Source organism: Borostomias antarcticus (assembly GCF_949987555.1).
Source record: "Borostomias antarcticus genome assembly, chromosome: 14".
NCBI classification, from domain to species: Eukaryota; Metazoa; Chordata; class Actinopteri; order Stomiiformes; family Stomiidae; genus Borostomias; species Borostomias antarcticus.
The window spans coordinates 10,947,755-10,962,754 of NC_140247.1; the positions used below are offsets into that span (position 1 = coordinate 10,947,755).

Genomic DNA, 15,000 nt, shown 5'->3' on the forward strand with positions numbered 1-15,000 from the left:
GAGTTCTGGCAAGTAGTAGTACATTGGCTTTTCCTACGTTAAATGCAATTATTGTTAGTCGCTTTGGATAAAAGCGTCTGCTAAATGACTGTAATTTAATGTAATGTAATGTAATGTGATGATAGTTGGTGAGGTTCTCCTGGTCAGGTCTCACCTGTGGTCATGGTCTTGCGGAGCTGGATCAGGCTCTTGAAGGTGAGGTAGGAGATGTGTGAGGGGCCCCAGGTGGCCTTGGCTGGGTTGAAGGTCTCCTCGTAGCCCACCCATCTCCCAGTCTCCTGCCAAGTGCTGTCCACAAGCTCATTCAGCTCCACATAAGCCTGGAACACACACACACACACACACACACAGGTTTATTCGTGCGGGCCTGTTTTAGGCTCGGATGTTTATCATCAGTTTATTTGGGATTACCAACTTCTGTGTCCCTGGGTCAGGTCGTACCTGAGCATCACCTCTGGTGTTGGCATTGGTGTTCAGGTTCCGATATGCTGTAATACAGACAGTGTATGGTGTTCAGCCCAAACACAATCTTATGTTCTTCATGATGTCAAACAAAACATTGGGGAACAAACGATGGGGGGAATGTGTTTGAATAGGCCGAGCGATGGAGGGGCAGGTTGTGGCGGTTTTGGGGGGGGGGAGTAGACCTCACCTTCCGTGTTGCTTGGGAGGGGAACCGGCATGAACAGATTACTCTCCTCCTCCTCCTCCTGCCACCTCTGTTCTGGGCCATCGCTGCCACCGCGTTCCGGGGGAGACCTGGGGGAGGGGTGGGGGGTGGGGGGTGGGGGGGCGAGAGCACGGGGCGGGGGGGAGGGGGACAGGGTTAGAGAGGGAGGCAGGGGGGCTCCTCCTCCACACCAGGGATCACCACATCCTGTGGGCGACAGGAAGTGATCTCTCTGCTCACAAAGCAGCACATTTCAGCCCTGACAGAAAGAGGGATCTGGAAAATAGAAGCGACTGCTATCCTCGCACCCGTGGGCTCCGAGGAGGTTAATACGAAGGCAGGCTCTTCCTGCATTTATATTCTGGGCAACGTTGGGCAGCAAAAGCATAATGTACATGACGTAGTAGGCTAATCTCAGCCAGCTGCTTATCTATTACAAGCAGAAATATGTCTGAAATGAAAATGCAATTCAATATTTGACCACTGGAGAGCAGCATTGCACCATATATTCCTAATCACTATCATTGAAAGTCCCACCTTATCAGAATGTACAAAAATGATGACTGCATGACATATGTGAATGTGTGAGTGAGAAAAAGTTAGATTTAAAGGTCCCCTATTATGCTCCTTTTCAACAAGTTTAACATCAACTCCACAAAACATGTCCTTGAATATTTTGCTGAAAATACCACTCAGATGAAGCATTCTAGCATGCCTCTATACCCCTCTGTTTCAGTCCTGTTCTGGACAGGCCATTTCTGTGTCTGTAGCTTTAAATGCAAATGAGCTGCTGCTCTCCGCCCCCTCTCTGTCTGTGCCTCCAGAAGTTCAAACAATGCAAATGCAGCAGGACGTTTCTGTAAGGTTAGTTTTTTTTTTCAGATGGGGGGTGGGAGGGGGGGGGGGCTGGTGGTGGCGGTATAATTCTAATGAGTCCTGTTCTGATGTCAGAACAAGAGGCCCTCAAAAAACAGTCTGGGTCTTCTTATTTCACAGTTTGTGTGTTAGCATGCCCATCAGATACCCAAATTTATGTGCACTACGTTTTTCATAATAAGGGACCTTTAAAAAGAAATGTTAGGGAGAACAATTTGAATGGCTGTTCTCAAAAAAGGAAGTTCTTACAGTCTTAGTGGAGAGGGGAAAGGTGAGTCATTCTCCTCAAAGGACTGGTCATTGTCCTGAATGGGAGGAGAAGGAAATAATAAAAAAAGACAATGTAAATGCATGAGAGGGATATAATGGAAGTATTAAACTGAGTAATGTGAAAATTGTGCAGAGATATGCAAATATATGACTTTGATTGAATGAATGGTTGGAATAATTCATATGGTGAGGATTATATTGAACAAACATTCCAGCAGTTGCTTTATTTTATTGAGAAATGTTTTTCCAACCTCTTCGAAAGACAAGTCGTTCTCCATTGATGTGTCTCAGAGCTTGTTTCGTCTGTCAAACCTTCTGCTAAGCTTGTGCCATGCACTACAATAACAACAGATGAACAAACATAAATAAATTCAATATGAGGCACACCTAATGAAAGGATACATACTGTATGGCCACATGCCTACATATTGGTTGCTAACAGACTACAGATGAAGCTCATATCTCCATCTTTCCCAGGTGGTTTGTGGTCCAAACCTCAGGGAGGGCACGGCTGCATTAGTATGACTGAAGATAGTCTTTTTATGGTCAGAAGCCTACCAGAAGGAGAATGTTTTATTATCCATCTCTTGAGATTCTATCATTTTTATTACTACTTTTAAGTGGAACCAATCTTGTCACAAGAAGTTGTTTGTCCAACCAATTGAGTCCTGGACATTCATGTTATCCCTGTAAGCCCAGTTCTGACTAGTCCGTTCAATCAAGATAGGGCCATCTGGTGTCCCGGCCCTTGTGAGACCCAGAACCTTAGCTCCTGGCAGAAAGCCTTGGTTGTGGTTTGACTAAGGAGATGCACAGTGTCTTATCTCTGGGTTACGCCCTGCTTCCACAAAGACACTACTGAGTCTTCCATCATCCAGTAAAGTACTGTAACTCACCCTAGCCCCCTGCTGTTAATGTTCAAACTATCACAGCTACTTAGTGAACATACTCACAGTAAAATGGCTCATTCTTTAGCTTATCTACTCTTCAATACACATATGCTTCCAAGTTGAAGGTCAAAGTTTTCATGATTTAGAAATTCTGTATGGAATTATATACCATGAACAGATAGAGGTTGTACAGTATAAACACACTTTTTACTATTTTTTTGTACTATTTCCAATAGTATTGTGCTTAATGTTAATGAGATATACTGGGTAATGTATTGCTGCTGGAGACACTGCTTACTGCTCTGTGGTTATAACCTCGTTACACCCAGTGAGACTGCAGTTCAGAACAGACGTTAGCATGTAAAATCAGCTGCAAATTTTGAACTTTTATTCTACAGATAAAATGATGGAGATTGATGTTGTTGTGGTTGTGTGTAACAAAAGCATCTCACAAATACAACATGAATTGAACGAACTAGCAAAACCTACTATTTCTAATCAGCTGTACTATACCCACTGTACATTTCTACGACTGTATTATAATGTTGTTAAAAATAGAATAAAACAATAACATTTTATTTTCTTGCATACATTTCCTTGAACTAAAGGAGATCTAATTCTCCCTCCCCTCCAACAAGAAAATAATATGTGCAGCCAAAAATGTCTGAATGTCTTTGTTGAAAAATATGAATCCATTTCCAACTGTCCAATGGCATTCTTATCATTGTTATAATAGTTAAAAAGTTCTAACCACAACTTGTTTTGAACTCTTGTCTTAATCTAGTCCCTCAATTGGATTCATGTCTTAATATAGTCCCTCAGTATTTAAACTGCAAGTCTTTGTAAAGTTTGCTAACAATACTGTGCTGCATTCAAATCCCCCTCTTTTCACACCTGTACCCCACCTGACCCCAAAGTCCCTCAGTAGCATTTCAGAATGTCTGACCCCTAGCCAGGGGAGGCCACACCCTTACCTGCACACAGACGAAAGGAACGAACGTAGACGCACCCGATGATAGAGTGACCTGGGATCGATAGAGATGAGTACAGAGTGAGAGAGAGAGAGAGAGAGAGAGTGGAGGGAACACCGATATGAAACTACGTCAACCCAAAAAATGCTGCACCCCACAACCTCTTCGCGGCTCGGCACCCAGGTGGATGGGGGAGATAAGGTGCACGCTGACAGACAAACAGGTCTATCGACGCGGGACACCTTGTCTTCGGGATATCCCAACCCAGCTCTACCCCCTCCGCCCTCTCTGAGGGTCCAGGATACAGAGCGAGAGAGCGACCTGCATGGACCGGAGGGGGTCAGCGGGCCGAGAGGGGCATGGGGGGGCACAGGGGGGCAAATATCAGGGGATGGCATCTTGCTTCTCCTATGTCATCTTGTTTACGTAGCGGGGATTCCCTCCTGGTGACTTCCCTGCTTAATACTGTTGAGAATGTTTGATCATATTTACCCCCCCCTACTAACGTTCGCCAAACTCAAATACAACATGTATGATTGACTCATGGTTGATCTCCCCCACCTTCCCTTGGCTAAAGAGGCTTGTTCCATGATGACTCCAGAGTATCAGTTCAGTTCATGTCCCTACACACTAGTAAACGTATGCCAGTGGTAACAAAAGATTGAACATTTGACACTGACATCTTCATGACGAAGAGTTACCTGAGGTTTTGGTCTGTGGAGGGATTACCTAAATAATGTAAATCTCCCAGTACAGTATACAGCATGAGCCCTGAATGACCTCTGTAGATGTGAACAAGGGAGGGTGATTGGAGGGCGACTGCTCTTCCAGGGCCTTTGAGATCCTTCCAGGGCCTTTGAGGTCAGAGATGATTAATCAAGACAACAACCAAGGCGTTCATAAACACATAAATAGCCATTAAAGCGATTTTAAAAACTGAATGACTGTCTGATAAGAAGGCTCTGTCCATGTGGGTTTAATAGATTTACTTCATCAGAGCCCAGAAACATATTAAGTGCATCAGATACATACGGTACTAATGTGCAAAACTATCGATACAGTGAAGGACGTGGCAAGGTCACCAAGCCTGGGGAGCTGAATGGAATCAATTTTAAAGGAAGATTTAGAGGAAAGAAACTATGAACTTTATTGATCAAAGGGAGAGGGAGAAAAGGTCGAGAGTGAGTGTAGGGCTCACTTGAACTCAGCCGTGGTGGTGGTATAGGTCGTGTTATCACCAAACAGAGCAGGGCTATCTGCTAGTCCCACATGCCTCTGGGCTGTACCATTCACATTATCTTACATATTTATGCCGGAACTCCCTCTCATCATTCACTCTGCCACACCATCCAAAAACTCTTACAGGTCTATGATCTTTCAACGACTCAATCAACAATTGTGTTCATTCTGATGAATGACGCTAGTTTATTTGACATGGTCTTGGAAGACAAGTCTTCTCTCCCTGCTGGGGCTGCCATGGCTAGTGAGCCTGGCGTGAGAGTATTAACGTAGGCTACCCCCTCTCCCTGAAGAAAGGGCCGATCAGAGGGATATTTGGGTGTCCATTATCAGGAGGCTCATTACGAGAACCTACCTGATGAGCAGCCCTGGGGGAACCGACATGAGAAACATCTTCATGTTGAGAAAGTATCCGTGAACGATCACAGACTGTCCTTTTTTTGGGGGGGGACTCTGAAATGAAAAACGAGCAGAAAATACTTTTTTTTCTTTAGTGTCGTGTCATAAGGCATCCGAAAACCACCCATAAAGACAACAAATTATTAGGTTTTGAAATGCAAAGCCGCAGAGTGAGAGGTGGAACTAAGAAAGCCAAACGATAGCCTCTATCTGCTCCAGAGCAAAGCAGGCTGGCATGAATTATCACCAGTAGCCAGAGGCTGCAACCTGGACCCACCTAGTATGTAACTTACTAACCAGCCACCCGAACTGTAGGACCTCTCAAAGGCTGTACAATGAAAGATAAAAAGCAGCTAAACTATCTCAAACATATTCCATTACACTAGATACAATTCATGTCAATCATAAATATATACTTTTATTTAAGAGTACAGCATCACGATTACAATGTGTAACAATTTGAGATATACCAAGCTTAAACATAGAATATTAAATACAGACGATATTGAATTTGGCCCCCTCTAGTGTTCATATTTAATAATGTTTTGAAGTTTGTGCCCAAAAGGAAGATGAGACAAACTGTAGACAACAGGTGTTAACATTCAACAGTGTCACGAACATGAGCACCCTAAAACAGCATGGTATTTAATTTAGCCCAGAGGGGATAAGAGTTGTTGTGTTTCACAATTGGAACAAATACATGACTCACAACAGGCAAAGATAGACAGGTATTTTAGTCAAGATATTGCGAAATGTAAAAGGGTTACCACGGCTAGTTTCTGTGCTGACGTCACTAAATGGTAAATGGTAAATGGACTGCACTTATATAGCGCTTTTCCACCTTAGCGGCACTCAAAGCGCTTTACAATGGCCTCTCATTCACCCATTCACACACACATTCACACACCAATGGCGGCAGCTGCCATGCAAGGTGCTAACCTGCTCATTGGGAGCAATTTGGAGTTAGGTGTCTTGCTCAAGGACACTTTGACATGTGAACAGTCAGAGCTGGGATTCGAACCGCTGACCCTTCGATCATTGAATGACCCGCTCTACCAACTGAGCAACAACCGGCCCATAAGGGGTAGGAGGGTACAGCAGGCCGACATCTATCCCTGTAGGCTGATCATATGACAGTGGTCTCATGGGTGCTCATTTGGGCATCGGTCCACAGAGTTATGTCCCTGGACAAACCTGCAGAACACAATCAAGGGCGGGACTGACTTTGTGCTGAAGATGCTCACGGTCAACCATCCCTCATCCCCTACCCACACGCCAACCCAACACTGGGAGAATATGAAAATATCTAGATTTAGATATACAAGAAAGCAAATTAGGTACTTTCTATAGTCAGCAGCAGGTCAAGTGTCTGATTCACAAAAACCCAGACGAAGTGAATGATAGTGTGAGCACCATGACATTTGAAATTGAGGACAAAAAACTATATCAGACGGTGGGCTTAATTAAATAAAAATTAACTTTATTTAAAGACTGCAGTATTAAATGCCCTGAGCAAACCAACAATACAGTATTCAGCAAGGATGATGTGTGTGCACAAAGAGCGGATGATGTGTGTGCACAAAGAGCGGATGATGTTTCATAGTCTGAGCTGACAGACCGTTCAGAACTAAGTCGTTTATTGATCGTCTACAGCAATCACACACATATGCGCGCAACGATGAGCGGTGACACCGAGAACACACACACACGCGCGTGCAAGTAGTGATCGCCTAAGAAATGCATCCTCGAAATGTATCCATCCAAGCTGCCCTCCCCCCCTCCAAGGGCAAGGCCAGGAGCAGTGGACAGCCCTCATCAGCGGCGCCCGAGGACAGAGTCCAAGTGCTCATGTCCCGAGTCCTGGTCAGAGACAGGACGGGACGGGACAGGACAGCAATCGGTTCTGTTCTGCAAGTTTTTATACTGGCACTACCATCTGCACATCTAAGCAGTTCTACACAAAGTACAATGAATCATTAAAGCCTGGATTACAAATTCTGAGTATTGAGTTTTTTAAAGTGTACAACACGCAGCAGTATCAATTTAATACAGAAATAGTGGTTCGTTTAGTGTTGTACTGTTATAGTCAGGGACTAACTACTCAACTAAATCAGTAAAAGTTAACTTAAGTTAACAATTATCATTATAGATTATGACAGAGCAGAAAGCATACTGACCTATTTATAATCACAGCAGCATGACAAGTGTAAGCTCAGAGGTGATATGTAGGTGGATCAAACCGTTAGAACTTTAGATGACCCTTTGTTGTGAAATGTTTTGGGGCAAAAAAAATTGCATTCATAGTTTGTTGAGCACAGTTACTGTGGAAGAATAGAATGTAAACATAATCAGACAAATCAGGCAGCTGTGGTCTGCCAGGCAACAAGGCTTAACCCCACGATATACTTGCAGTTTAGCAATGCGTACGCGTAGACGAGCGCTTATTTTATGGCGAAATTTCCGAGGACCCGCAGTCAACCGCTGCTGACGCTTCAAAGGAAGGCAGGAGACGTGCGGTGGGCACGTACGCATAGTTAAAAGCTTGTATATCGCAGGTTTTAGGGTTTCTACAAGAAGGACCGCTCCCGCTCGACATCCCCAACCCACCCCCCCCCCCACACCCCTCGATCTCAGAACCTCCTCCCTGTCTCTGATCCCATGTCGAAAACTAGGAGCTGTCAGGACCGGCCTCATCGTACCGTAACCCTGTATCTTTAGGCTACAGCAGTCATTAAAGTCCCGGAGCTCCGTGATGAGAGCAGAGAGGGGAGAGAGGAGGCGTGACACATCTCTATATCAAAACACAGTAGCAAGAGGTCTCAGTTTGTGACTGCGTTCGGTGTCGTCTCAGTGTGTGGGCGTCCCCTCTCGTCCCACTAGTGCATGCTGGGTGAGAGGTGACGGTGATCTTGTCATACTGGTCTTTCTTCGGTGTTGAAGAGATGCTGCGGAGGGTTGGGGGAAGTGAGATCTACAAGATGACACAAGGTGGGCGGCTTTTGGTGATCTTCTCCACCGGCTTGCCGTCGTGCGCTTTCTGAATGGCATCCATGATCTGCAGGGGGAAACAATGCAATAAGTTAAACCTGTAGGCTACACACACACACATGCGCGCACACACCCACATACACACACAGCTACTCACAACACACACAGCTACTCACATCATCTTCGTATGGGAAGCCACTTGTCTCAAGCTTGGAGAAGACCAGCTGCCCGTTGATTTCAATCTCAAAGCTGCCTGTGGAAAAAGGATAATACAAAGCAACCCGTCACTTCTAATCTTTGGGTGGCATCATTTCAGATGACCCTGAAGGTCAAAATGGGACCAGAGTTCTGGCTACTTGAAGCTCACCTTGCCTTCCCACAAAGCCGGACACTTCCGCCTCAGTGAACTCTGCGCTGACGACCCGCGCGAGCTCCTGATAGCGGGGCTCGTACCCTCATCCGCCGCTGAAGAGAACAAGACAAAACAATACGTTCGTTAGTTTTCAATGGATATGTGCACTGTGCAATGCACCTGGCTAACGTCATGTATTTCCCAATCATGCATTCACTGTAGTAGTACATTGTTGCATAGCAGCCAGCTAACGACATGGTGGACGTAGCAGGAGCCAGAAATGTGACATCTAGCTAGCTAGCTAATCGTCTTGCTAGCAAACAAATAGCCAGCTAGCTCAGTGCAGTGGCTGGCTAACTAGCTAGCCAGCTACTACACTGAGCTAGCTGACTAGCTATGTGTTTGCTAACAAGTACAAATGAAAAATAGAAATACGACATACCAGTATTCGACTTTGATTTGCACACCCATGGCGTTTCAATTAGCTTAGCTAGCTACTACAACCTGTTTTGTCCTGCTCTGATCAAGCGTTTGAGTAGCCTGTCACTCATGTGATGGGCGGAGCCAGGGACGGCGTCACTCTCCTTCCTTCTTCCCTTTATTGCTTCCTTACTACTATCCTGCAATGAGACATGAGAATTTATGTTCCTTCCTTAATAAAAGCATCGTTTAAGGTTGTCTAATGTGAATTATGCACGGGTATAGGGTTAGGTTTTCTGCAATATTGTGGCCCACTTTAAAATATAGGCTAAGATGAGCATGGCTATTTGCAATTTGGGTAAATAAAGAACAAAATTACTTCTACCCTATATATTGATATTATAAGCTATGCTGCTTAGGCGTAGATCTTTTATTTCTAAAGAAAGCGCAGTAAACGATGGGCTTCTTGTATGACATCATGATCACTCCCCACAGTCGACCTTCAGACTCATAAAAAGACAGTCCTATCATTAGTCATAACACTCCTTCAGAGTGTCTGTTTTTCAGGAACCTTGAGAAGAATGGTAGCTAGTTGGAACAATGGTGATTATTTGCAAGATGTAGCCTATTTGACTACAATTGCATTTTATTTTGAGAGAGAAAACTAAACAACAAAGAGGAATATGGCAATCCTACACAGGTCAGCGGGCTGTGGTAAGTTATGCTTCCTTTCGTTATCTAAATGAAGTGAAATGCTTGGTTAAAATCGGATCATTGTCTGATCTCTCACTCTCTCTCTCCACACACACACACACACGCACACACACACACACACACACACACACACACACACACACACACACACACACACACACACACACACACACACACACACACACATTCCTAACCCATACAGAACACCAGGATGCTGGAGTTGGTAATTTATAAATATAAATATTCACTAACAGTGACACAGGCTGCTATGTGTCAGCTATTGTATCATCTGATCTTAGCATTGTTTCTTTCAATTATTTCAAATAAGAAGGGGATCTATGGCCTCTGACTAATATCATTACAACTGACAAATTGAAAATTGTTGTAGGTAACTACAACCTTTACTTTCAAAATACAATCAATGACAAAAGTGTTCCACTATGTAAGAAAGGTCATCATGAGTTAGTAAGATGTTGGTTGACTCCACCTCTTCATCTGACCCTAATTTTATTGGCAGTCCCTGTGAAGCCTATCCCTCCTCCTCCTCGTCCTCTTCCTTTTAGATGGGGGGGGGTCATCTAGCTGACACAACCAGCACAGGGGGGGGGGGGGACTCCACCCATTCACACACACATTCACACACCAATGGCGGCAGCTGCCATGCAAGGTGCTAACCTGCTCATTGGGAGCAATTTGGGGTTAGGTGTCTTGCTCAAGGACACTTCAACATGTGGAGAGTCGAAGCTGGGATTCGAACCACCGACCCTTCGATCACTGATGTTGATGTTGTTGATGGTTTCTATTGACTATTTCATGGAATGTTCATATTCAAAACAATAATACCAGTATTCAGTGCTGTTGGAACAAGAACTCGTGTGCCCTAGTGAGCGGAAGTTCCATTGATTCTATTGAAAAGGTCTATAATAATATGCGATGTGCATGACATGATCATACATGATATCAGAAGGTTCGCACTGATTAATATTTCACTGTAACAACATTATTAAGTGACATTCTTTAGAATGGCTAAACTACTACTACTAATTAATTTCTGCACTGGCCTTTTGTACAATATGTAATGCAAGTTTGCAATCTGTTTTTGTAACATCACTGTTTGTCATTACTCACGTTTTCAAAGCATTCATGTGCATTGATAAAATAACATGTGACAGATATCTTGAAGAGCTCATCTCTTTATCTGCTGTCCACGCACATACATTCACATTGTGTCAGCACATGTTTCCCTTGTTAATCATTTGCGGAATATGAGTCAATTTAAGTAAAATTTGTTATTGTTGAGAACACTACATACTTCAAGATACCCTCACTTTCTTTCTTTCTTTCTTTCTTTCTTTCTTTCTTTCTTTCTTTCTTTCTTTCTTTCTTTCTTTCTCTGTATTTGTGTGTAGTGTAGCCTCTCACTGCACACACATATCACAATGGCACACATACTGTATATATAAAAACATTGCACACACATTAAAACATTGTACACACACTGTATAAACATTGCATACCATTTTGTATTTTGCAGTGCTTTGCACTGTCCTGTATTTACACTGTCCTGTCCTTGCACCTCTAATGTTGTCTATCCATCAGTGTTATACATCAACTGACCAGAACAAATTCGCTAGTATGTGTAAAAACCTACCTGGCAATAAAATTGATTCTGACTGATGGTATTTATCTCCCTCTATATCTCTTCTAGGGAAGATTTGCTGCACGCCACACCTGAAAGTAGTCCTAGTTGGAGGGAGGAACTCTGGGAAGAGCCTGGTGGGTAACATGCTCCTGGGCAAGGAGGAGTTTGTCACCAGAGAGAGAACCACATGCTCCAGGAGACTGGGCGAAACGGCCGGCCAGTGGGTCACCGTGGTGGACACGCCTGGCTGGTGGTGTGACTCTCCTGCACCGGACACCCCACAGCAGGTCAAGAGGGAGATCGCCCAGAGCGTCCCTCTCTGCCTCCCAGGAGGACCCCATGTCTTCCTGGTCGTCGTTAAGGCCAGCTCAGTGTTCTCAGAGAAACGTCGCAGGGCCGTGGAGGAACATCTGGCCCTCTTCGGTGAGAGAGTGTGGAGCCACTGTCTGGTCCTCTTCACCTGCAACGACTGTCTGAAGAACACCTCCGCGGAGCAGCACATCGAGAGAGGAGGGAGCGCCCTCCGGTGGCTCGGGGAGAGATGCAGCCACCGGTGTCACGCCGTTGACCTCAAGAGTGAACCCGATGGCGTTCAGATCACGGGGCTGTTTGAAAAAATGAAGAGACTGGTGGTTGAAAACGGAAGCAGACATTTTGAAATGGGGGGACGGATCCTACAAGAGGTGGAGGAAAGAAAGAGGACAGTGGAGCATCTGGCTCAGCAGAGATTCATGAAGATGAAGAGACAGAGATCTCTCCTCCAGGGTGAGTTTATTGGGATTCTGCCACCTCTTGCATGTAATATTATGTCGAATGTGTCATGGTAGTGAGTTTGTGATTGATTTGGAATGGTTCTGACGGATACTACCTAATGAGACGACTGTTTCTATATAGGGGAGTCTCACCATCTCGGTGACATTAGATTGGTGCTACTGGGAGCACGGTGGTCTGGGAAAAGCTCTGCCGGAAACACCATCTTGGGCGGAGGGGGGAGTTGTTTCGCGACCGGGAGGAGAACAGCCCGGTGCGCGACGAGGGCGGTGGATGTCTCCGGAAGACGCGTCACCGTGGTGGATACACCGGGCTGGTGGATGAACTACTTCAGCGAAGAAAGTCCGGTTTTTGACCGGCGGGAGGTGGCGCGCAGCGTGTCTCTCTGCCCCCCCGGACCTCACGCCCTGCTGCTTGTGGTCCGAGTGGACAGGGCCTTCACCGAGACCTACAGGAGAGCCGTGCAGGAACACGTGGAGCTCGTCGGCGACCGAGTCTGGACTCACCTCATGGTTGTTTTCAGCTTCGGGGACTGGCTTGGAGAGACCACCATCGAGCAGTACATCGAGAGTGAGGGCGAGGCCCTCCAATGGCTTGTTGAGAAATGTGGCAACAGGTATCACGTTCTCAACAATAAGAGCGACGGGAATGGGTTTCAGGTCATCGAACTGATGGGGAAGATAGAAGAAATGGTGGCTGGCAACAGCGGCGGCCATTATGAGATCCAGAGGAATGTTTTGCAGGAGTTGGAAGAGAAGATGAGGACGGAGGAAGAGAGAGCAGCAGAGAGACTGAAGAGGACAAAGAGACAAAGAGACATCGCCAGATCGTTGGGTGAATTCTTCATAGATTAATCATATGATTACAAAACAGTACATCTTCACATTTTGCTCTATATCTATAAAATAACCATATTACCTTGTAACAACACAGTAATAGTAATTCAGTTATTTCTGTCCCTGGCAGGGGAGCTTCACTGTCCCTCAGAGCTGAGATTCGTGCTGCTGGGGACCGCAAACACAGGCAAGAGCTCAGCTGGCAACACCATCCTGGGCAGAGAGCAGTTTGAAGCAGGCAGCCAAACCCTTTGCTGTGTTGAGGGCCGAGGTCACATTAGAGGTCAGAGTGTGACCGTGTTGGACACGCCAGGCTGGCTGTGTGCGGGTCCCGAGTTCCCGGTGTCTCCCGGCACGGCCGGCGCGGTCACCGTTCCTCTCGCGGTTGTGAACGTGAGCTCGTCATTTACCCACAACCAACGGGGAACGATAGAGAAACGCCTGGAGGAGTTTGGAGAGGAGGCGTGGAGCCGAGCTGTGGTCCTGTTCACTTTCGGAGACTGGCTGGCGGACACTGATGTCCAGCAGCGCATCGAGAGCGAGGGTCAAGACCTCCGGAGCCTTGTGGACAGGTGTGGGAACAGATACCACGTTTTGGACAATAAGAACCGGGGAACTGGTGGCCAAGTCAATGATCTTCTGGAGAAAATTGTGGAGATGATGGCGGTGGAGAGACTGGAGATTCTCAAGAGGGGAGATCAGATCGGGGAGATCAGCAGAGGGGTGAAGGAGATACAGTTTGATGGAGAGACTAAGCAGGAGAAGATGGCAGATACACCACCGAGTTACACAGACAATCCCTATTGTGAAGGTAAGCATAACTGGATACACATGAGGTTGAATTACATTGCATCAAAAAAAGTTATTTCATTTAAATCTTAGTACATGATGTTGCAATCAAGTACATGATGTTGCAATCAAAGTTTGTGTTTCAATGATTTGTTTTGTTTGTTTGTTCTATTTCTTTGTTTGTTTTTGTTTGTAAGTCCTATATTTTGTCTTTTATTTCCCCCCCACAGAGGTCTGTTTATTGTAACTTTAATTAATTATATAATAAAGTTGTCCTCCGAAGAGGGGTGGTGGTGGCGGGCCAGAAAAAATAAAATAAATAAAATAAATAAAATAAATAAAATAAATAAAATAAATAAAATAAATAAAATAAATAAAATAAATAAAATAAATAAAATACATCTTAGTACATATAACTTGTAGTGCGGGAAACATGTTTTGCGGATCTCAGTCACTCACTGTAATAATAATATAATAATCAATAATTAATAATAATTAATGAGTTAAATTTTGCCTTGCAGCGAGTGAGGTGGCTGGTTCAGCGAATCTCCTTCCTCCGGTCCAGTCAGAGGAGTCAGGTGTTGGCAGCCAGGTGGCGGTGGCTCTTCCAGGCGCCACGGGTGGGAGGCCTGGGGCAGGTCAGCTCCTCCTGGACACAGACGGCTTCATGTCCTGCCTGGCCTCTTTGCTCCAGGGGTCCGAGGTTCTGAGATGGGGAACGGGTGGCAGACGGACGCTGGTGAACTTCCAGAACTTCCCCGACGCCTGGCTCCGTACGGAACACCCTTTCAACCGCGTGAAGCGCCGTAGTAGAAACCAAGTCGGCCCGTTCTCCGCGGGACCTCAGGCAGCTGTGGTGGTGTTGATGCAAGCGGAGCAGCCGGGAGCTGAAGACACAATGCCGGTGGAGAGGAGGGCGGACTTTGCGGACGCGCAGGCCCTCATCGCACACCCCAGATTGAGAGATAGGGCCCTCAGGAAGATGGTCCGGTCTGGAGGTCTACAGACCCTCATAGACCACTGGGGGAACAGTAACTTGGAGGAACTGGAGTCCTTCATCGACTCCTACTTCCAGAGGGTGTGGGAGGAGACCATGAGCTCTGCGATGATGGAGGAGGAGAGTGTCGCTGACGACAACCAGGGGCAGGAGGACGTTGCGGAGGAGCCCGGAGC

General features: G+C 45.7%; 3 protein-coding genes across 3 annotated transcripts in view; 1 reads left to right on the plus strand and 2 right to left on the minus strand.

The window, feature by feature from the left end:
* slc4a1a (solute carrier family 4 member 1a (Diego blood group)) overlaps positions 1-3,751 on the minus strand; it is an 11,177-nt gene extending 7,426 nt beyond the window's left edge. The window contains exons 1-6 of the mRNA XM_084448718.1: positions 3,681-3,751; positions 2,068-2,152; positions 1,796-1,851; positions 653-759; positions 442-488; positions 155-320 (exon numbers count right to left, since the gene is read on the minus strand). Coding sequence (XP_084304844.1) covers positions 155-320; positions 442-488; positions 653-759; positions 1,796-1,851; positions 2,068-2,094 — 403 coding nt within the window. The 5' untranslated portion in view covers positions 2,095-2,152; positions 3,681-3,751. The remainder of the gene's footprint in view (positions 1-154; positions 321-441; positions 489-652; positions 760-1,795; positions 1,852-2,067; positions 2,153-3,680) is intronic.
* A 4,191-nt stretch (positions 3,752-7,942) lies between these two features.
* LOC311317283 (migration and invasion enhancer 1-like) lies at positions 7,943-9,213 on the minus strand. The gene is made up of 4 exons (XM_084448358.1): positions 9,098-9,213; positions 8,671-8,768; positions 8,480-8,556; positions 7,943-8,370 (listed from the first exon to the last, which is right to left on the minus strand). The coding sequence occupies exons 1-4, from the start codon at positions 9,124-9,126 to the stop codon at positions 8,287-8,289; spliced, it is 288 nt and encodes a 95-aa protein (XP_084304484.1). The 5' UTR covers positions 9,127-9,213; the 3' UTR covers positions 7,943-8,286.
* Positions 9,214-9,758: 545 nt separating this feature from the next.
* LOC311317360 (GTPase IMAP family member 8-like) overlaps positions 9,759-15,000 on the plus strand; it is a gene marked incomplete at both ends in the record, with an annotated part of 14,912 nt that continues 9,670 nt past the window's right edge. The window contains 5 exons of the mRNA XM_084448443.1: positions 9,759-9,789; positions 11,498-12,196; positions 12,326-13,036; positions 13,169-13,849; positions 14,349-15,000. The exon at positions 14,349-15,000 is cut by the window's right edge and continues 95 nt beyond it. Coding sequence (XP_084304569.1) covers positions 9,759-9,789; positions 11,498-12,196; positions 12,326-13,036; positions 13,169-13,849; positions 14,349-15,000 — 2,774 coding nt within the window. The remainder of the gene's footprint in view (positions 9,790-11,497; positions 12,197-12,325; positions 13,037-13,168; positions 13,850-14,348) is intronic.